The 24,063-nt window shown below is 36.7% G+C and overlaps 1 protein-coding gene across 2 annotated transcripts in view; it reads left to right on the forward strand.

Annotated features, from left to right (window-relative positions):
* Nucleotides 1-1,667: 1,667 nt before the first annotated feature.
* sema3gb (sema domain, immunoglobulin domain (Ig), short basic domain, secreted, (semaphorin) 3Gb) overlaps nucleotides 1,668-24,063 on the forward strand; it is a 42,620-nt gene continuing 20,224 nt past the window's right edge. The window contains exons 1-2 of one of the 2 annotated variants that reach the window (XM_067394807.1): nucleotides 1,668-2,277; nucleotides 20,296-20,424. In XM_067394807.1, coding sequence (XP_067250908.1) covers nucleotides 20,325-20,424 — 100 coding nt within the window. In that variant the 5' untranslated portion in view covers nucleotides 1,668-2,277; nucleotides 20,296-20,324. The remainder of the gene's footprint in view (nucleotides 2,278-20,295; nucleotides 20,425-24,063) is intronic. The other variant, XM_067394806.1, reaches the window with a different exon arrangement.

Below are 24,063 nucleotides of genomic sequence, written 5' to 3' on the forward strand. Positions count from 1 at the left end.
ACAAGCACTGCCTGAAAATTTAAAAACATTTGAAAACGGGTGTCAAAGTGCAAGTTTTGAATACCATTATCATCTCTGTGTAAACTACAAAAATGCGAATTTGAAAAAATGGTTACGTCATGCACATATGTATTGCTTTCAGTCTATAGGCACATAGTGCTTCTTTACAAAGTCACATCGCCAACTACTGGCCTGGCCTGCATAATACAGCATTTTTAGTCATTCTCGCGGATCCATGTGAACAATCGCTTTGAGAGCTTTGTTGTCTATACGTGAAAAACTCATTGTCATCTAAGCATACCCTAAAACTAAAACTATTATTAGTTTTCGGTAATAGAAATAAAGCTAAAATAAAATAAAATAAAAATATTAGATGTATAACGTAAACTAAAAAAATGTAAATGGAAATCAGAAATCTCACCTTGGCAACTAACTGAAACAAATAAGCTAAAGTTGAAGTACTAGAATTACTCTACCTAAACAGAAATATATACACTAATAAAAATGACAAAAGCGCTAAAATTACTAAAACTAAAATTAAAATGAAAACTGAAAATATAAAAATAAAATTTTAATAAATACTGGTATATAAATAATACTAAAATAGCACCAAACACAAGTGTTAGATTGTCTAAAATTTCCAAATAAAAGTGCTAGATTGACTAAATTTTTCTACCTTTAAAGTCAGCATGAAACGGAAGTTGCAATCGTCTTTTCTTCCCTATTGTGATGTATATCTGAGTGAAACAGCTTCTGGAACAAGAAAAAAATTGAGGGTGAGACTTGATTTTGTTCATCGGGACTTGATTGGTTTGCTGTGATCTCATGTGAGTGTCCAGTTGTCCCACCCTCGTGCCAGTAAACACGTCATGAGAAGAGATGTCGTTTGAAGAGGGAGGGGAAGAATTGTACATTTTGATATCATGGGAACTAATACAATTTGAAGATAAGCATTTCAAGAGCAAAACCCCACCTGATTGTATCTGTTACAATTTACACCTGATGTGATATGATGAAGTGATAATATCTCCCATTTTTGTCCTAAACATCTGCGACCACAACACATTTTGTTGGTTTCTTGGTTTCTTTTTCTGAAGTTTCACTGGGTAGTCCCACCACTGTACAATCTTATTGGTGTAAAATCAGCTCAACATGTACATTAAACATAAAAAAATCTCTTGATCGGCTGAGCTTGTACATCACACAGCAATTTCACCTTCATTGTTGACAGACAAATTGCTTGAATCACAGCAGAAATCAGCACAGCTATGCTGTGAGATGCACATCTGCTGTTTAGGCTGCTTTTTTTCTGTTCAGCCCATAAGGCTCATGTGAAGCTACATTAAACACCAACATTACTTTCACAGTCAGAGATAAAACCACCAATAATGCAGCTTATTCTGTCAGGTTATGTTTTCAAAATACTCCAAAACAGTGCACCAGTAGAAGCAACAGAATTTTAGACCCCAATGACTGGGTAAATGTTAATCTTTTTTGAGTTCTATTCATTTCAACATATCTGCCCTTAGAAGATAAGACTATTATCACCAGTATGTCATAGCCGCTGACAGAAACCCGCTCTGTTTCACATCAGAGAGAATTAAATATGAGGCCTCACCCGACTAGGAGGTTTATTATAACCCATGCAACCTGACACCAAGGGTAATAATTCTAACTTAATAGGACTCTGTATTGGGAACTCCATGTACTATCTTATAATTAATGATTCCCTCTTTGTAAGATTAACTAAGAGGCCTGGTTTATTAGCTGGATGACAATCCCTCATTCAGCGCCTCAATCAGGCAGCGGGGGCTCCGTGCAGTTGAGTGCTGGCAGGGAGCTGGTTAACACTGACACGGCTGGCTGGTTTTAATAGGGAGGTAGTGGAGAGAGGGCGAGGTACAGCACACAGCACAGCCGACACCTGCAAACACTTGACTGGACTCGTACAGAGAGTGAGCGCGTCTGACTCTGGAATACTAACGGATTTGCCCCTCATGATATTGTGAAAATGACAGTGCGGCTGGAAATGGAAAAGTTTTTTTGAGCTCCGCGTAATTCTCAAAGGGTAACCGGTTTATAAACGCCAGCTAGTACTTTTAACTGCGACGACTGGAAACTTTGGCAACTGAGAAAAAAAACGAAGAAAGAACCTAAAAGACTACAAACAAATGGACATTGGCGCGTTTATGTGTATTTTGTGACTGTTTTGTTCGCACCGGACAACTGTGTGCCACGGAATGTAACATCTTCCATCTTAAGTTACCTGGACAAGAAGTAAGTGGCTCTTTAAAGAAAGAAACATGGTTGAAACATTGTGCAGTATGTTTGTTTGACTGTTGCTACTACGATTTTCTCATATTAGTTTTCTTTGTTTACGTTATTATGTCACCTATGTGTCTCGAACTGTGAGGTGCCTAACAAGACATCACTTGGGGCATCAGATGATTCCCAAAAATGCAGCTGACACGGAGAACGCCTATACTGTAAAAATGAAAAGATTTTTGATGTTCCACAGATCGATATACTGATGAAACTCTCAAGGAGCCCCTTGAAAAAAGATTAGTTCCCTGAGGAACTTACAAAATTGGACGCATAAGTTTTCAAGTGCCTTAAGGACCTTTCATTTATTATATTTAATTTTCACCAAGTCTTACAGTATCTCGGTGAGCAGCTCATAGCCATTGTTTCAGGCTCAGTGGTCCACAGGGTCCTTCGTCTTTAAGATGCTACGTGGTTCCCACATCAGCCTTCACTGTCCACTTTACACCCACACACTAAAGTTGCTCAGGAATTGTCAACTTTCTGTTAAAATCAACTCAGTAGGCAACGTTTGAGGACAATGAGGTGACATTTGGAAATGCACATTGTATGTTCTCCAGGTCAATGTATTATTCATTCACAGCCCTTACTAAAAAAGTAATGCATTATGGATCTTAAACGTAACAGATCTGAAATAATGTCAGATACATTTATCTTAGTCCTTATATTTTGTGTTTTTAATACATAGCAGATGGAGATATTTTTTATTTAACTTTCCAATAGTTGCTTACTTATTTAGCTTTTCTTTTCTTTTCTTTTCTCTTTTTTTTTTTTTTTGCAGTTTGGTACACAGTTCAAGACAGGTGAATATGTGGTTTATTTGGACCATTAATCACTTCTTTGACTGATTTGTAAAGTGCCTGTGAACTTTATCTGAAATATTGTCCTGGCTGTGCAACATTTGGTGGTTTCTGGAATCAAACATCCATGCTTGAAATACTGAGAAAAACATGAAAAGGCTCTTAGTGGTTATGATTTTTAAAGCTGTTTTGAAATTCATGTCTTTTGCTTGCAGCAGTTGAAATATAAAAAATGTATTTCATTCACGTCCTTGCTTTGGAAACTTAAGAATGATTTTTGTTTTTTTTATGCCATGACAGAGATGATGAATAAGGAATTGATTAGTAACTCGGTTTATGTGTTCATGGGTGCAATTACAAGTTTGAATCATTTAATGCATCACATGAAGGTATTTCTCTGAAGGTAATTCTGTTTGTTACCTTGGCCCTTGTACATAATCTTCTGTGTTGTTTCTCTGGCGTATTTTCATGCAGTTTTTTTTTGTAATATCTTGCTCTAAAAGCAGATGACCCTGATATAAAGATGGTCTGTTTTAGCAGTGTAGTATTTTCACCAACCCATTGAAGTCATTCAAAACCGACCTGCCGCTTGAAAGACTTGACAGTTGAATTCTGGGATCCGTGTCTCATCAATTATTGAACAGTTATTGAGGCAGACGAGGAAAGAAGGTCTGAAATCGATTGAGAACCATCTTGCCCTAAGGGGTTCACTGGATCTGCCTTTATTTTGGTATTGTTGACAGGCCTTAGTGAAATATTAATCTTGCCAATCATAGTATACACTGACTTAACTAGAAGCTGTGCAGTCCATACTAAAATCCCTTTGCTTGCACCGTCTTTTTTATACAGGCTTTTTTATTTTTCACAGTTAAAACATGTCAGTTCAAGGCTTTTAGTTATTGATGGAAATGTATAATAATTATAATATAATGAAATGCACAAGTACTGTTATGTTCACTGTTATGTTGAGACTTATTTTACACTTAGAAATATTTTAATTCTATTACATTAGATGAAATATCAAACCACATGGCATCTGCAAAAAGTGATGCTTAGCCATTTTTGTGATTACTAAACCAAGTGGGCTCAAAATTATTTTAGTATGAACTAGTATGCCCAATTAGTTAAAGGTGCTAAATAGGATGTTTTGTTATATACATTTTTGCAATATTACTTGAAACTGTCTTTACTAACTGATAAAAGACTATTTATTAGGTGCACTGAAAGTAATAATATTAATATACGTCATCTGTGCACAAGTTAGGGCCTTAAAAACATCAGCCAATCGTTTACGTGATCATCGCGTAAGCGATTGGCCCTCTGGCTTGTCAATCACTGCCATGACGTTCCCTGTGAGAGACGTGCGCGGCTGCGCTCTCCAGTAACTTTCCACACTCCACAGGCGCCGCATGCAATGTTTTTGTCAGGAGACAGGAGTAACAACTGCAGATTATGAGTTACCTGCGGTGAGTCCGACATAATGAATCCACTAACACGACACAGCGAATGCCGGTGGTAAACACTCGTGTTCCAATACTCATTCACAAGTTTTGGGAGGCGTTCCTTTGAAATGAGCTGTGAAGGAGCTCAAACGCAGTTGACGAAAAAAATCCTCTCTATCACCTTTAATTTGGGCTAATCAGTCTTACTTTTTGGATTCAGATTAGACCAATGTACTTTTTTATGTAACTGACTTAACAAAAAAGTAATGAACAATCTTGAAGAAAAAAATGAGACAACTAGTCCAAACAGTTTATGCAACCGGCCAAACTGTTCTCCTCAAGTTCACACAGGTGTCCTAGCAGAGTAACCACAGTTCATCACATTAACTATGTTCCACTAACATTTCAGAAGTTTGTCTCAATTTTAAACAGTATATGTACTGTTTTATAAATTAAAACCTTTCTAAATGTTTGCTAAAATTACTTCTAAAATAAATTCCTCTTAGTTTTATGCTTTTTTTAATGCAAGGACATGCTTAAACTTTTTTTTTTTTTTGAGGCTGCTATATTTCTGTTACTGACAAGTCTTCGAGATGCATCCAAGTTTATCTTTTCTTAATCTGTTTTTCCTTTTCCTTGTCATGAGGATGAAGAAGATGATAATAATGTTAAAAGTAAGCATTCTAAATTGGTCACTTTGTTCTATTTTCAGCATTCCTTTAAGACATTATGAGGTCATGTTTGGAAAGAGAGAATGAGAGAACTCAGCTGATGTCTTCGTGATTAACACACTTTGAAACATTAAGTAGGGAATCTTTTTTATATAAACAGCCCCTTAAAGGCACATAAATATTCACACAGATGCTTTTCCAGGCATATTCCAAAGAGATATGGATAGTTAATACTTGTATAAACCTGTTGACATAATGTTTTGAGCTTGATGGGGATTATTTGTCATGATGAGAACAGAAATATTCCTTTTATCAGCTATAATTCGCAAACAATTTATTGGACATTTCTTTAAATTTTTAATATCCTTTAGTTTTTGATTCATTTGCCATTTCAAACTTTTCACTTTCGGACCAACCATTGCTGAAGTTCACAGAATTTTCGTTTTACTAATTTAAAATCCCCTAAAATCTTTCTAGTGAAATGATTATAATGGATTTTCTATTCTTCCCTTAACTTAAACATTAAGGCTTTTATACCTCTCCCAGTTTTGTCTTAATTCAGGGAAATGATCTTTACCTCATGTTGTTTTTTTGCGCATTTCGACATTCATTTAGCTTTTTTTGTTCACTCCGTAAATGACACACTTAAATTCCCATTTGTCACAAGTGCCTCTCTCTCTCCCACACACACACACACAAACATAGAGAGAGATGCACTCATGTATACACTTCTCACTCTCTACAAATACAACAAGCCTCTTGAGACGGTTGTCATGACAGCGTCAGCAGTGCTGGGGGGTCAGAGTGGGGTCAGACTGGACTCTAGGGTTTGGTAGAAGGGGGAATACGGGGCACAAGTGATAATTTAGTGATGTCAAGTTGGAAATGGGAGGCATCCACCTTACGCGTTCTTAATGCAGATTGCTTTGAGATTTGTCACGCCTATTTACTGATTCCGCAATTTTTGTTGGTCTTCATATATTTATCATATCATATATTCTCTATGTTCTTTAATGCATCCATTCAGGCTTCAAAGCAGAAGCACCTGACATGACTTCAGAAAGCTGACGCCCCTATTCAGCCCCCCTTAGCAACCCCATCCCAGTCCTGGTGCCACATTTATGGAGAAAGGCACAATGCAGGGGCGTCAATAACAGTGAGCAAGAGTGCCTAATCCCTGCAGCTGTCAGCCCTGAGAGAATTAAGCCTCCATTCTGAAGATTCTTGGGTCTTTGCCAATCAAGACCAACGGTAGTTGCTGCGAGAGTCCGCTGATAACCAAACTATCTATCTATTCTCTGGCTGGAGAGGACAGTGGATACAAAGAAAATGAAGTCATCACATCAGAAAGGCATGAAAAGGCTTGGGGGGGGAAAGATGCGGGTGTTCGTCAGCTGTTCATCTGGTCCAGTGATGCTATGCTAATGTCATACTGTAGTGTCTGGTTGTTCTCAGACTATCTGGAAAATGTAATGGTATGACAAAAGAATAAAAATAAATGTCAAGTCAAATGTTGAATGAGGGATGCCAAAAATAACAAATGGAAACATGTTACTAAGAGAATTTAACCCTTTCTTTTCTTTGACTACTGGTCATATGATGTCGACAGTTTGTCAAAAGGTAGTCGTAGATCTGGATGGGGTTGCAGAATGATTGCATAATAAATCCATATCATCTATTGGTTGATATTAGAGAATGGAGTTTTTTTTTTTTATTTATTGATTGACATTGGATCTTTAATTGTGCATGCTCATTTCCTCTATTGTTGCATTTAGATGATCTTTACTGTCATCTTGCAAATAAATCTTTAAAAATATTATTTAATAATGTTTTATTTATATATATATATATATATATATATATATATTATATATATAATATATATATATATATATATATATATATTATATATATAATATACACACACACACACACACATAGACCACAATTTTGGTACTTTCTGTGAATTATTGCCTGCTAAATCCAGCCATTTTTAGTGCATGTGTGGTTCATGCAATATTATTATTATTATTACATTTTTTGTTTACATTTGTGTGATGCTTTGGATTGTCATTTCATCTTCAATGTAAAACCTGGGTCCTTAAGCAAAGTCAATTCTAAACAAATCAAAATGCCATTGAAACCAACCACTAATGGATTAGACCTCCTTTATTCTTTTGATGCAGTGCATAACAACATTGCATCCTATCATGAGGTCCCCTGATGCTGGAAAACAGCTGTCAGCTATGAATAGCAGAGGCCATGCTGGTGGGGTAATTGTTGAGGAATTCAGTGTTTATCATGTAAATAAAAGAAGAGAGGCCATCAAAACAGGTGTTGGTATGCACCGGGAGGGCCATGTGCTGTTCGCCCCGTTCTGCGTAAAGTCTTTCTAATGCTCCTGCTCTCAATTTGTAACATTACAACACACGAGCACCACTTTCAGGGATCTGGTTTTGCCAGAGGGGAGGGGAGCATTGTGGTGGGGATTAAAAAGAGAGACGGGCAGAGTTCATATGTGCGTATTTATGTGTGTGCGTATGGCATGAGAATGATGGAGTGCATTAATATTGCATGATGTAAAAGCACCTTTTTTGTTATTTCTGAATTAGTGCCTCATTATTTCTCCATTGGAGATAACCTATAATATGTGCCACGCTGCTCTTTCTCATTGTGTGAGGAAACGGTTGTTGCATGTTGCTTGGTGACTGCACAACACTGCTGATGTGTGAAGGTAAAAATGTCGCCGTGGTTTGTGTTTAGCGGTCACTTCAAAGACACGCAGATAAGATGTTCAGAGCTTAGCAGCCTTTGAAGACAGGAGCTGAATCCGGTTCTTAAGGGTGGTGAAGCTTAGCCAATGACTCCAAAGCAGTCTGCTCCACCCGGTTTAAATGCACAGTCCCGGACCTTCGTGTAGGGGGCAGCCAACATTAGAGCTGGAGAAGGGCCACAATTCCCTCAACAGTGGCATGCACTTAGCTCCTTGACACTAGAGAGCATATGTGTGTTTGTGAAAACCTTCCATCGCTTGTTAAGCGCACAACATGAACTTACTTTAGACCTGGCCCTGAGAAAGCCAATCTGTTATGCCACTTGCCAGTATAGGGCTGGCTGTCAGCCATTTTTGCACGACAGGTACAAAAAACATGCATCAAAGGCTACAACGGGTGGGTTAGTATATGAAAAACCAAAAATACAGCATTAAATGTATCTTTTTTTTTTCTTATCTACAACACAAAAATTCATAAAAATGGGGCCCAATGTACTGTTGATATGATTTTTTTCCGTATTCCGTACACTGTTATTTCCGTTTTGATTGTCAGAAGTTGTGAATGTTATAACATACCAAATGGTACCAAAACTGTACCTTACAACTTTTTTAGGACCCTTCCATTGGGGTACCAAGGACAGTAGTCCAGTACCTAAAGGGTGGAACTAGACTCACTGCAGAACGTTGATTGGCTGACAGAGAATCGTCACTTGCGCATGCTACAAGGGAAATGACAACACAAGAGATGCCAATTTTTTAATTTACAGTTGAAACGTACAGTTGGGCACACAGCAATATACCATGGTCGACCCAGGAAGTGCCGGCATAAACCAAGCCTATCAAGTAAGGTTACTGTTGGCGGTGGAAACACAAGCCGGATCAGGGTTTACCGTTCTGAATTGTTCTGTACTGTACTGTACTGTAGTCATAAAAGAGCTTTTTAAACGGTCTGTCTTAGGGCTGCATGATCGCCATCACCTGCTTTCAAATGGAGCGGCATTTAATAGACAGAGCCGTAGATCACTGAAAAGCCACGCAATATCGCGTTCATATCGCAGATGAATCGCCTTCGATAATGAACGCGATATTGCGTGGTTTGTCAGCGAACTACGGCTCTGTCTATTAAATGCCACTCCATTTGAAAGCAGGTGATGGCGATTTAGCGGTAATCAGGGAACCGGCTTTACTGACGAAATGCGCGTGACAATCACATGCGATATATCGTGCACCCCTAGTCTGTCTGAGCATCCGCTTTTGAAAAGAGTCATTGGTAATATAAAAAAAAGCAAGATGAATTAGATTTAACTTGCATTTTGCCAGTGTTTTTGCATCAATTGATTAGATGACAAAACACAAAGTAAATATTACTTTGACAAATGGTGTATGAATTATGCTGAACTGTTAATTTACTCTTAAAATTACTGTAAACCTTTAGTAATAAATCTCCCCAAAACATAAGTATGTTAGACAGCAAGCTATTTGTGGATATGTGGATTAGCTTTAAATTTGGTAGCAACTCTGCTGGAAAAAAAAAAAAAATAGCATAAACCAAGTCATAAGATGGCTTGCTGGCTTGGTTTTGGGGGGTTTTAGGCTCTTGTCCGACTGGGAGAGCAGCTTGCTGATCAGCTAAACCAGTAAAAACCAGCAAACCTTAGCTTAGGATAGTTCAAGCTGTTTATTTTCCTACAGAGAAGGTAGAAAGTAAAACTTAACAGTAAAGTCTGAGTTCCTGGTAAATGATTATTGTATTTCTTCTGTGGTGGATGTTGAAACATGACCCTCTTGACCCTTTTGTACACTTGTTAGCCCCTGTGGGCTGTTTTCGAGTCAGTGGCAGCTCTATTGCTGAGCTAATGCGTCACGCTAATGAGCGCTAACATTGACAGCAAACCGCATTAGCCCCACCCAGCCTGCGTTCTGAGAGGTGATAGGGTTGACTGCTTCACCTTTGCTTTTCCACCTCAGTGGTTTAATTGCTCAGGTTAAAGCTCTTGTTACTTTTCTCTCCTTCTTTTCCATCCATCTGTTGTTTGTTCAGATTTACTGAAAAGTGGTTACAAAATCCTCAGAGGCCTAGAGATAATGCACGGTTTGTGCTGTAGAATATGCTTTTGATTCTCACTTTCTTCACAGGAGAATGAAATGTAGCCTGAGGATTTGGAGGGGATTTCAGAGATTTTGAGTTTCAGCTTGTCATGTAGCCATATATCTTGGGTAGAGTAAAGTAGAGTGGTTTATCTACACGCATGAATTACTTTAAACCTGTTATGTTGTTTTACTCTATAATAGCTCAAATCTCCAAAAATGTGCTTATACGCACACAACCCACTGCAGTTTCCAGCTGAAATAAACACTAGCGGCAGTGAAACACCAACATCTTTTGTTTCTTTTCACACAAATTATTATTACAGGAGCAGATTATTGATTAATAAAGACTTTTTCCATGCGATTCCTTGCACTATTCAATGTTATCATTATTTTTAAAAAATAATGATAACATTGAAAAAATGTTATAGAAGGTATTTTTAAAAGCCAATTTATAACTTCTCACCTGTGAAATCGTAAATCATGTTTTCTCTCCTCCCCTTACAACTCTAGACTGCCTCTTGTTCAATCCATTGACAATGCAGAAAAAAGACTTTAGACATTACATTAGACCATTAGAGACCCTATAAATTAAAACCTATATAAGAACATAAATGCATACCACTTCTTAAATTTAAAAGCTGCATATCAGTGATACTGTGGACAATTTTATTTCAGCTCTCTGCTTTTTCTGTTGAATGTATAATGTTATAATGCAGGGTTAAACATGATTTCCTCATGATATAATAGGAGTACTCTACTAAAACAGCTTTTTAAGTTATTATAGTGGACTGCTGTGAGTAAGTATTTTATTTATAAAATGAAAACAGTCAGCACTTCTATTAGTATTAGATTCAGCGTTGTTGAAGCATGCAAGTTACAACATTGCCTCATCTAAACATATGTAGTGGCTGCATGAAAATCTGAATTCAACATCAACAAACATCATCTTCATTCTAATTTGAAAGGCTTTGATATCATATCTGTGACCACAAATGTTACAATGTTACAAAAGAGATAATATGCTGAAAATAATCGCATGTTTGTGTGGGTATCTAATATTTTTTTTGCAAAGCAGTCTTAATTATTCATCAAGAGAAAATATTCATCAATGCAACACAATGACCACATGCCCTGGCAACTTGCACTACTTGACATAAATCGTTAAAAAGGAGTTAAGGTTTTTTTTTTTTTTGCCGCTTTGAACTCATCTTGACCTTTCTCTGAATGTTGGATAAAACGTGGATGTGAGCATGGGCGTGACATGCGAGTGACTGATAGTCATGGACACGTCAGGTCACTGACTATGTTGTCTCTTTGAATTTTAAATCTGAATTTAATTGTCCCATGAAAACCTCTGTATGAACACACTTGCTCAATGAAAAAATGGAAATTGTATTGAAAGTGCGAGGTACATGTGCGATTTCCAAACTGCCGTGATTCATACAACAATCAGATTCACGTTTTTTCTCTTCTGGAGAAAATATAACTAGAATTTGTTTTTCAAATGAGCCTGAATTGAGGTAATCCCATAATGAGGTCACGTTATACAATACTTGTATTTAGTGTTAATATGAATTGGTTTATGAACTCTTGTCTCGTTTTGAAATATAGGCCTATTTATTTAATGACTAGAGCAAAACCTCAGAGAAGAACTCACAAAATTATTATTCTTTGCAGATGGAACTCATTGACAGACACTAACGGCTCCAGGCTAAAATGCAGCAGTACGACAATAGTCTCTGATCGTACCTCTCTGATTTCTCCCCATGGGTCGTTCTCAATTTGCCTCTGGAGATCAGGTGGCCCAGATAAACATATGCAATCTGTGACTGCCCACAACTGATAGACCAAACAGCCACCTTCATGCAGTTTTCCACCCATTTTGTTGCATCATTTACCAGAAATAAAGCATCTAATATCAAGTAGAAAACACGTTTTATGGGTGAAAAAGAGTGACTAATGGAAAATTAACCATATCCTTGAAAAAGCAGAGCAAATGAAGTAAAATCAAATGAAAACTCATCCCTTGTTTTTTTTTTTTTTTTTTTTTTTTTTTTTTTTTGAGCAGCTTGTGTTTCTGGTTTTCTTGGCATGCATGATTTGGCTTGATCATCCATCTTTAGCGATGCTGTCATTGTGTTTTGTGTGTCTTTGGTTAAAGGTTGCTGGCCGCTGTGGTTTAAAAGCACAGTGTGAGTCTCAGTTGAAGCTCTCAGCTGTGACTGTTTTTGTAGTGAGTTACTGGCTTTTAGGCGTCTTCATCACATGAGAAGCACACAGTAATCCAACCCACAGAAGTAGAGATGGTTTTCCTGGTTTCATCAATCTAGAAATTTAAGATGGAGTCAGCCATTAGAACCCTTCAATCATTTTTGGATATCAAACCAAGTACATAAACATGAGAGATGTAACAAAACAAATGAAGATCATCAGGTTTCCTTATGTAATTGAGAACCAAGAAAAAAAAAAGATTGCAATGAATAAACATGATAAATCTAAACCAAACATTTTTTGGTTGAGAGCTCTAAAAAGATTACATCAAAGGACAAAATGTCAAAGAGGAGACTGGACAGACATGTAAGGACGAGTCTTCTGTCACTATGAAGACTGATGAAGACCGTCAAGTCTTCGAATTGAGAAATGGCCTGTCTTCTGTAGAGGAATGTATGGCACAGTGTTATCGGCTCTAGACAATCCCTCAGAGCTCAGAAATGGCCTTCTGCTTGGTTTTGAATTATCTCAGATCATTTTGACTGACTAGATGAGCTGTTAGACATGCACCCTTGAAATTCTTAGCTGTATAGTTTGATTAAAAACAACCAATTCACAGAGATTTAACATTCTTTTTAATAATGGGGGACATGCAGGGTGTTGGTCATGTGATCAATCTTGTCTTTATTCATTGGGGCTCCCCCTGCTAAAAGTCTTTCTTTGTTGGAGGCCCATTAAAGAGGTCTGTGTGTTTTTTTTTTTAAATTAATTTATTGACTTACAAACTCTCCTCCATGTTAAGTTTTACTTTTAGATTCCAAATGACTTCTAAATGTCTCCCTGCAAAAGCATGAGCTTTTTTAAATCATGCTTTCTTATTTGTCAATTAGAGCTTCTCTAAAGGGTCCTGTGAGTGAAAATGCAGACATTGGTTCAGCAGGAGGGAGCCACTGCAGTTGAATCATTGAGGGAAAGTCTCCCAGAATCCTTTGTGTCAGGTCGCCCCATGACCTACTGTTTCCACATACCCAGGCTCCTTAATGGTAAATGCGCTGCGCTATTGGTTTTCTGTATTCATGCCTTCTGCATGGAAACTAATTTCCACTTGAAGAGGAGCTCAGCTGGAGAGAGAAAAATAGAGTGTTAGAGAGTGGGACAGAAATGAGTGCAGAGGGTGAGAGAGAGTCTTTGCCAAATTATAGTTTTATTCTCTTTTTGCTGTTCTACACTATTTTCATTAAAGGAATAGTTCACCAGAAACATCATTATTTACACATAAAGATATTTAAGCTTAAACTTAAAATTCTATATTTAATTGCATATAAATCCATTTGGATTACACAATTTTAACATAAGCAAACTAATACATTTAATGTGATGCATATTTGTCAGTCATGCATAAATGAAACTAAAAATTATATTTCTGTAAAGAACTAATACACTGAATATGTTTTACAAACACACAGTAACCAGGTTTATATATTTATTATCATTATCATTAAATCAAAATTGTTTCAATCTTGCTTGTTTCACAGCTGGCCAAGTTTAAATCATACTTTTTAACTGATTAAATGTAATCGTTTTCACACTGAACAGACATGACATGACACACTAAAGAAAAACCAATTTTAAAAATATATATAAAAATTACTATTTTCTAAGTCTTCTGAAACCATGCAACAACTTTGTGTTTATATTTATTTTAATTTCATTTTAAGTTGCAGTCCGTAAACTTTTTTTGTTTAAAAATGATCCAAAATCAGTTTTTGAGCAAGTACATAACCAGCCAGACCTTAGCCCGATTCACAACGGTAAGCTTGTAATAGGGACCGACATCACGATGGAGAGACACCATCGTGATGCCACGCCCCCGCCCCGCTCCGCCCCTTTTATTCCCCTCGCGTGCAACCTAAAGCCTGGATGAGTCATTAGTTGGGAAATAAAATAACCCTTTCGCACGTAAGTTTAAAATATTCTGTCTGACCCCCCAGCGTGAGTTTTTCAAGGCGACCGTTATTTAGAACGTATCTCTTTATGGTTTCCATGGTGACGCGTCATTGCTTGTCATGTCACACACCGCAGTGCTGTATGACTGATGATCTGCTTTTATTTCAGTTTTCCTTTTTTATTCAAAATATTCACTAATTTGTTAACTATAACATGAAATATCTGATATTCCGATTGTCAAATATGTGAAAGTGGATGTGTTTTGCTGTTTAAACAACTTCATAATGATTGCGTTAGTTGAGCTATACACGTTATGGGCGTCGCTATGTTAGTTTGTGCCACAGGTTCTGTTGGATTCACAACATCTTATATGTATTTAAACATCCGAAACCTAAAATAAACATTAGGTGGTTGAAAACACTGCATATTTGTGATATATGAAAAGTGCTGCGCACTTCCATCTCTGGTTTAGCGCCAGCTAAAGCGCACACGCACATTTTAATTTGGCAATTGATCACGTGATGCACCGGTGTGATCGTACGCGTCTATTATAAAGTAATGAAGCAAAATAATTAATAATAATTATATAATAATGAAAAATTAAAGTACACACCCCCCAGCCCGGACGATATCATTGTCCATCACGATGTTTTACTGTAAACATCGTCAACTGCCAATTTAGGGGACATCGCCCAACCCTAGCTTGTAATAATGTTTTATAATAAAATCGGTACAGGTGGGTTTCCGCGGGAAATTTGAGCATGCAGCCGTTCGTCTTTGCGTCATTCCGTCATGTCTGTTTACATAAAGAAGGAGTCCCAGCTAGTAGGCTATATGGCATGTGAGGATGCTGCCTGTGGCGGATCATTTATACAGCCTTTTCTCATACCATCTGGAATAATTAAACTCATTATTGATGGAGGATTGTTATCCAGAAAGGTCCAAATAACAATCATCAGTGAAAACTGGAGATTCACCCGTAGTTAAAAGCAAAAGATTTCAGACTGCGGAGTGGCTACAGAAATTGAAATCTACAGGTAACACTAATACACACTAAATACACATAGTCACGCAATGCTGATGTTGAACAAAGTATAACAATAATAATAATTTGCATGGTTTGATATGAGCTAAGCGATCGTTAGATTTATCACCATTGGCAGTGCGATTGTAATGCTTTTTTTTTCAGTTGGTCAGAACAAAAGTTGCAGACATGTTACTTGTTCAGATGACATTTTCTTAAAAATTCTTATTTTGGCCAAGTCTATCTATGATTACATTTTCTTTCCCTTTTCAGACATCATCTAATTCATCCTCCCTGCTGTCTGTCTCATCCTCTGCTGCTCATTTTATTGCCTCACCCTTGTCCTTGACCTCTGCTTATTCCCAGATTTACTCTGCTTCGTGTCCGTTTTATAAGAACCTCATCATTCTGTTGCTCCATGTGCAGGTGTGGCCCACTTATGCAGACACACACACACAGTGATAATGACACCCCTGTAGCCACTTGAGGCATATAATTAGAGAGCAGACATGTGCTGACTCTTAACGATAGGTATTCTCTAGGCTACGGGGCTCACCCATGACTGCACCCTCACATTTACAGTGCATCTCAAAATAAAAGATGCACTCCCTCAGGTTCAGAAATAAAAGCATGATGCAGATTGTTTGGAATTGCACTCCCATATGTACTGTAACAAACGGAGAAGTTAAAGCGGTGTATCATTACACATAATCAGTGCTGGGTTACTAAAAGTAGTAACACTACTAATTTAACTACAATTTTCAGTAGCGTTACTCTAGCTGTTTTCAAAATAGTGTCGCTGTTCAAGTAACCATGTATTTTCTCCCAGTAGCAAGCTGTATTTTTGTAATATTGTATGATATTGTACTGTACACATGAATGTACTCATTCTTGTGTGAACAAAATGTTGACTCTCATAAAGCATTTGGGAAGTCTGATTCAATAAGTGAGTCGATTCATTTGGTTCATTTAAAATGACCAATTAAGGTCTGCATAAAAAAAAACGGATGTTGCAATAGTCTTTTCTTTCATATATTGACATATATCCGAATGAAACGATTACTCAACAAGTAAAAATGTCTTGGTTTTGTCCATCGGGAATTGATCGTTGTGGTTTGACCCACTGATACACCGAAGTCTGTACTTTTGACAACGTCAATAAATACTGCGATATTCCATAGAAAAATAAGAGTTGTCAATTTTGATTGGTGAAATCGGGTGAAATGGTGACTTTAAAAAAAGAGACTAATTTGAAAAATATTAAAATATTCTGATCATTTTTCAAAATTATACTTTTGTTTTTGACTGTTATTTCTTTTATTGGTTGTGTAGTGTAAATTTAATTGTTCAAATGATATTCAATGTTTATAGAGAATTGTATATATCTGATTTATTAGTAGTTTTTAGTGTAGCTAACTACATGTAGCTTGACAAACTACAGTTTCAAAGTAGCTTCCATAACACAGCAGCTAATGATGTTATATTTCAGTATTCATTAATGCTCTTCTTTAGTAATGTTTTGGGTAGGCCTATATTTATATGTATACAAAACAAGTCAGTCGAAAGGAAGCAAATCAGACATAATGTGGGAGTGCTCTCCTTTTCTGCATGTCTGGATTGTTGAGATAAATTTGACATGATGACAATAATGTGTTTGTGCCAGATTTTAATCTTCTGAAATCTTCACAGATTGGTCATTCCCTCTGGTGCCTTTCAAGGGTAGCAGACAGTGGAGAATTCAGCAGTGCTATTGTTTTATGAATCTCAGACATCAGTTGTGCCGAACCCGAATACTTACTCAAATATCTTAAAGCCTATTTCTGCTCTCCAGACCAAATTCATGATACTTCAGTACGTTTATCATGTGCTGTCTTTTGGCTATTGTTCCTTTGTCATTTTTCATCACTGAAAAGTGTCATTAACCCTGGAAGAAGGCCAAAGTACAGCACTTCATAGCGTGTTACAAAACCACCTCAGCGAAGATGCCGTTAGTGGTAGAACCACAACAAACCTGTTAAATAACAGCATAGTATACATGGTGTACTTTTGTGGTGGCACTAATTATTTAAAAGATTATTCCAATTTCAGTCCAAGGATACAGCGAGACACTTACAATGGAAGTGAATTGAGCCAATTTATAAATGTTAAAATACTCATTGTTTTAATCAAGATGTAAACAGTATAGGGGTTGACATGATTTTAGTGTGAAATAATTCCTTAGTAGCGTTTTCTGTGTAAAGTTATATAATTATAACTAGGTCGTCAATAAAGCCAGTTCCCTGATTACCGCTAAATCGCCATCACCTGCTTTCAAATGGAGCGGCATTTAATAGACAGAGCCGTAGATCACTGACAAGCGACGCAATATCGCGTTCATTATCGAAGGTGATTCATCTGCGATATGAACGCGATATTGCGTAGCTTATCAGTGAACTACGGCTCTGTCTATTAAATGCCGCTCCATTTGAAAGCAGGTGATGGCGATTTAGCAGTAATCAGGGAACCGGCTTTACTGACGAAATGCACGTGACAGTCGCATGCGATTTATCGCCCAGCCCTAATTATAACTTTAACCTTTTGTGTAAAGTTATTAAATATCATCTTCAACCTCATTGCCATGATAATGTAACGCCAAAAACCCTAAAATGATCATAAAAATCACAAGAACTTTATAGCTCAAATAATACAAGTAAGAAAGTTTAAACAAAAAATAAATTCACGCTACCTTTTTTTTTTTTTTGATGCTTTTTGAATTATGCTTATCGAGGATGTATTTGGTCAAAAATACAGTGAAACTGTAATGTTGTGAAATATTATTTTCTATATTATATAATATTTATATTTTTATATTATATTTTATATTTTTTTAATATGTTTTTCCATTCTTCATGATCCTTCAGAAATCATTCTAATATGCTGATTTGATGTTTAAGAAACATTTCTTATTATGCATCCTCGCTGAATAAAATTGTCTTTCAAAAAAAAAAATAAAAATAAATAAATCTTACTGACCCTAAATATTTGAACTGTAGTATAAGTGCTAGTATTAAATATTTAGCTTCACATGTTTGCTTTTAAATCCTCCTAAAATTGGCCCCATTTATTACTTTTGTGTTTCCTTATAACTTTTTTTGTGGTTATCAACACTGATAAGCTGCTGTAGATTGATCTCAAAGGGTTAGTTCACCCAAAAATGAAATTTCTGTCATTAATTACTCACCGCCATGTCGTTCCACACACGTAAGACCTTCATTCATCTTCGGAACACAAATTAAGATATTTTAGAAAAAATCCGATGGCTCAGTGAGGCCTGCATTGCCAGCAAGATCATTAACACTTTCAGTGCCCAGAAAGCTAGACATATTAAAACAGTTCATGTGTGTACAGTGGTTCAACCTTAATATTTTAAAGTGACGAAAATACTTTTTGTGCACCCCAAAAAAAAATTTGTGATTTCAAAACACTGCTTCATGAAGCTTCTGAGCTTTACGAATCTTTTGTTTCAAATCAGTAGTTCAGATTGTGTATCAAACTGACAAAGTTACGCCCCGCAGTGGTGAACCATTGAAACTTGAAACACTTATGACACTTGTAACAAAGCCTCATTTACTGAAATCATGTGACTTTGGCAGTTTGATACACAATCTGAACTACTGATTCGAAACAAAAGATTCGTAAAGCTCCGAAGCTTCATGAAGCAGTGTTTTGAAATCTCCCACCACTAGATATTGTTGAAAAGTTTTTTGGGTTTTTTTGGCACACAAAAAGTATTCTCGTCACTTTATAATATTACATTTGAACCACTGTACTCACGTGAACTGTTTTAAATATATTTTTAATATCTTTCTGGCCATCTGAAAGTGTTAATTGTCTTGCTGGCAGTAGAGGCCTCACTGAGCCATTGGATTTTACCCAAAAAATCTTAATTTGTGTTCTGAAGATGAACGAAGGTCTTACGGAGGTGGAACGACATAAGGTTGAGTAATAAATGACAGAATTTTCATTTTTGGGTGAACTAACCCTTTAACTTGTATTAAACCCCGAATATTCCTTTTAAATCAAACATTTCCACTTTAAATTGAGTTAAAGACATTGACATATTGTGTCATAAATCAGCATTGTTCTGAGCTCAGCAGCTTTGAGCAGTTTCATTATAAAAAATGCTCGCAAGTGTTTGCATTCCTGTTACGGTTATCCCTCATTAAGCATGTAAATCTGTGTACACAGCTTGCATAGATACGTGCTCGCCATATTTAGTACCTCAGACCAGGGTGATTTTCTTCAGATACGGAGGCTCACAGTAGGTTTGCCGTTCCCTGCTGCCCAGGAGTAAGAGTTTAAGATTTAAAGCAAGGCAGTGTGACATGGATTTGCCGTAGCTGGAAGGATTTGGCAGACATACTTAAGAAACCATTGCTCTCTGACTGCATAGTTTTCTAATCTCTTTTGGGCGCATGTCCCCACTGCAGAAAGACTTGCTGCCCTCTCCCACACAATTTAACACTATTTTCGTGGAAAAGGCCAGTTGAGTTCAGATATTTGTCTTTTTTTCCCCCAGATATAAAGCTAAAAACAAAACAAGAATATGTACGTTTGGATAATTTGAGCTGCTGTGTTTATATATCTCAACATTGTGATTTAACTGGCCTGTTTATAGTCCTCACTGTGGATGGTTGTAAATGCTCTGAGAAAAGACATAGAAACTTACACCCCTGTGCTACTGTGTTGAAACATTTCATTCAAATATTGAAAAGCCAACCAGACACCTTTTGTGCTTTTTCTTTTCTTTTCAGTGACTTGTAAACAGGCCTGAATTTGGGGCAGGGCTTTTCAGTGTGGGAGCTTCTATGCTAACAACACAAGAGCATTGTTGAAATTGCTTTTGTTTTATGGGCCACATTTATGGAAACAAATTGAACCTTGTCTTGAAATGTATATAATTACTTATAATAAAAGTTTCCAGTGTTTCAGAGCTGTAACGCACTAACTGTTTCTGTCTCTCTCACACTTGCAGATCTCGGTGGGTAAACTGCTGCCATTATCATGAACATGATGCAAACCCTGCTTCTCATCCTGAGCTTGTGTGTCTGGGGTTGTCATGGCAATGCCCGCACAACACCCCGAGTGCACCTGTCATATAAAGGTGAGAAATGTAGAATTTTTTTTCCCCAGTTTTTTAAACATGCGCGCACATCTTTTTATTTATTCATTCTTTTCTGAGTAAACAATACATTACTGGTGTGATATAACAAAGCTAGCTGTATTTAACATACATTGCTCCATTGTTAATAATAAAATGTGGCATAGAGGTGATCAGAATTATTATACATCTCATTATCACATTAAAAGATACAACCATTCAGTCAGAAACGTGAAACATTTAGCGCAGTGGTCTCAAACTCAAATTGGCGGGGGGCCGTTTCTGTGATTGACACCTCATAGGAGGGCCATATTAACATTCAAGCGCAAGAAAGCGCAACATATTTCAGAAAATTTACTTTCCTTTGCATTATTTCTCATTTACTTCAAATTTCATTAGGCCTACTAAAATATTTTTATACGTATACTATAAATATTTTATTTACCATACTAAAATGTAAACAGCAGTGTCTCTCTCATTGTTAAAGAGTGTAATATAATTATATAATACTATTACTAATATAATACTACTAATTTACTAAAATAATACTAATATAATACTATTAATTACAATAGTCTGGTAAAACTTCTCACATCCAACAAGGTGCATGGAATAAAAAATCAGTAATTTAGAAACAAAACCAGCAACACTTGTGGTGTGGAAGGGTCAGAAATAAATAAAAAACTGGAGCTAAATATATCAACTTTATTTTGCCAAAAAATAAAAATCTCTCATTGTTACATACATTATTAGTTTTTAACATCTAGTGGAAGTATTTTCCCTTATTTTATGTTAGCTTAAATAACATTGAAAACTTGCACTGAACAACACTGTACAGAACAAATACAATCCCTGAATGCATTTGTACACTCTTCTGTTTCTTGACAGACACTTGACAGCGCTTGCGCTCAAACAGCTGAGCCACATTTGTCCAAGATGCCGTTTGAGCATCAGTAATGTTTAATGGTTGCATCCGACGCGTTTCGGTCGTTTAAATCGACGCTCGTGACTTAAACTCGAGTGCTTTTACTGTAATTTAACGACAACGACAGACGCTACTGGAGCGAAATCGCTTTGGAAAGGAGAATGCGGCGCGGCCGCTTATGTGACGCGATATGTGAATGCCCCTTAGAACGGCGACTTTTTCTTTGCATATCAGACAGGTAGCAACTAGAGAATAATAATAATAATAATAATTTAGCGGGCCGGATTATGTTTTATTTTTGAGATCAGTTGCGGGCCGGGCAGAGGCCAGTTTGAGACCACTGATTTAGCGTATGTCTTCAGAGATCAGAGGTTTTTATCCTGGATATGTGAGGGATATGTGATTTCTTTGTCCTGTGGAACACAAAAGAAGATATTTTGAAGAATGTTTCAAATGTTTTTGTCCATATAATAGAATGTCTAAAACAACATTGGACCCCAATGACGTTTTTATTGTATGGACCCCTGATCTTAGATGATAACTTTTATGATCAAACTGTCTTAAACAATAAAACATTTACATTTGACACTTACATTTTCCTAAATGCATTAAATATGGAAACTTTTATTTTTCATTTCATTGACAAGGCATGTTTGCGATTTCTAGAAAGTCTGTGGAATATAGTTTTCATGCCTTGTGGAGTTTCTGAGTGGCTTTTTACTTCCTCGCTTTTCTTACTGTTCCTCATGTCACACTCTCTCTCTCTCACTTTCTCACTTCCTGTCTTCCTGTGTATGTTTTGAATCTGGCACCAGCATGCCTCATCTCCCAATTAATGCCCCAGAGAGGGGACTACCCATCATCCCCTCTGCAGGGGGATGTGTCACGGCGGGGCACAAAGAGATGCAAGCAGAGCGAGGCAGATGTTTGAAGTTTAAAAGTCAAATCTCTCAAACACAAAAGCTTTAGCATTTTTTCCTCATTCAGCTCGCAAACGACGGTCAAATACCGTGCTTGAAAAGATACAGTGGCATTGTTTAAGAGATATTGCTTTATATAATGAAAGACACTAGGCACAGCTGCATGCAGACACATTTATAATACTATTTTGCCCACCCATCTGACAGAAGCGCAGCGGCACAACAGGTCAAAGTCTGACATGAATTCGCTCTCAGTTCTCAGAAACTGTCACACACAAAACCTAGCAGGTGTCTCTGCAGTGGAGCCCCATTACTTTGTATAATCCATCAGAAAGTATTCACACACAAATAGAAACACATAAACTCACACACACACACTTACAGTCTCCTCCGCAAGGTATATTTAGTACACAACCTGGTGGCGTGTGCCAACCTGTGCCATTTCAGCAAGCTGAGGCATGGTTCTTCATGACACCCTACTGTCAGGATGCTGGGCTTTCCTAACAGTGTCCCGACCAGGCGCTATGCAACAATTTTTCAATTTTTCAAATTGAAAATGCTGCGAAACACAACAAACAGCAAATCGGCATACATTTAATGGCTTTCCAAGTGGAATTTGAGGGATTTGTCATAATTGCCAGTGTTTCTGAACTTCCACAATAAGTCTCTCCATTTTAAATTTTAATATAAAAAAGTATGATCAAAAACTATTTGTACACTTGAAAATGTATGAATATCATTGCATTATGCAAGAAATTATAAAATATGTTTTATATCATTTAAAGGATTAGTTCACTTCTGAATGAAAATTTCCTGATAATTTACTCACCCCCAAGTCATCCAAGATATTCATGTCTTTCTTTCTTCAGTCGAAACGAAATTAAGGTTTTTGAGTAAAACATTCCAGGATTTTTCTCCTTATAGTGGACTCTCCAAACGGTTGAAGGTCAAAATTACCCCTGCAGTTCTATCATGAACCCAGTCTGGGAAACGCTGACATAATGTAAGATTTAATGCACTTCATGTTGTTGATAACAAAAAATGGAATATATTTTCTCTTTGTATTTTTCTATCAATATGATACAAGATTATTCTATTCAAATTGATGCCCATTCGAAATGAATGGACCAATATGACTGAAAACAAATTTATTTAATTATGCATTTGTGGCGCGCATTCGAATCACCATATACTGTGAACGCGTTCACCAGCACACTCCAAGATTTGCGTGAGCTGTTCCTATCGCAACGGCAATGATAAAATATGCAACCTATTTGAATTCTTTTGAGAATTTACAACTTGAAAACGCAATAGAGAAAGTCAAACATTATCTAAAAAAGATAAACTAAAACTAAAAAGTCTGATGAAAAGAGAATACATCATCTTGCACCAAATTAAAAAGCTTATTTCCACCCATACCCATAATTTATCACGTTTTATTGTATTTAGTGTGGTCAATTGACTAACTTGTAGAATTTATAATAGATAATCTGTTATGTATTTTTCACTATAGATTTAAATTACAACTGTAGCATGTATAGTTTCACAACTGTATTTATGTGTAGGTTGCTATTGGTAGATCAACATATGAAAGAAAAAAAAAGTCAACATTGGCCTAAAGAGGAGCCATCAATGGTCTCAGCTGTAATTATAGCCTTATTGTAACAAATGCTATAGTTATAAATTACAAGAACTATGGTTAATTTTCATTAAGGCAAGTACCAGTTAGAATCAAGAGCTTTAAAATCTGAACCTCTTTGAATTATTGACCAAACAATCAGTTTTCCCCATGTGTAA

Source organism: Chanodichthys erythropterus, chromosome 9 (assembly GCF_024489055.1).
Source record: "Chanodichthys erythropterus isolate Z2021 chromosome 9, ASM2448905v1, whole genome shotgun sequence".
Classification (NCBI taxonomy): Eukaryota; Metazoa; Chordata; class Actinopteri; order Cypriniformes; family Xenocyprididae; genus Chanodichthys; species Chanodichthys erythropterus.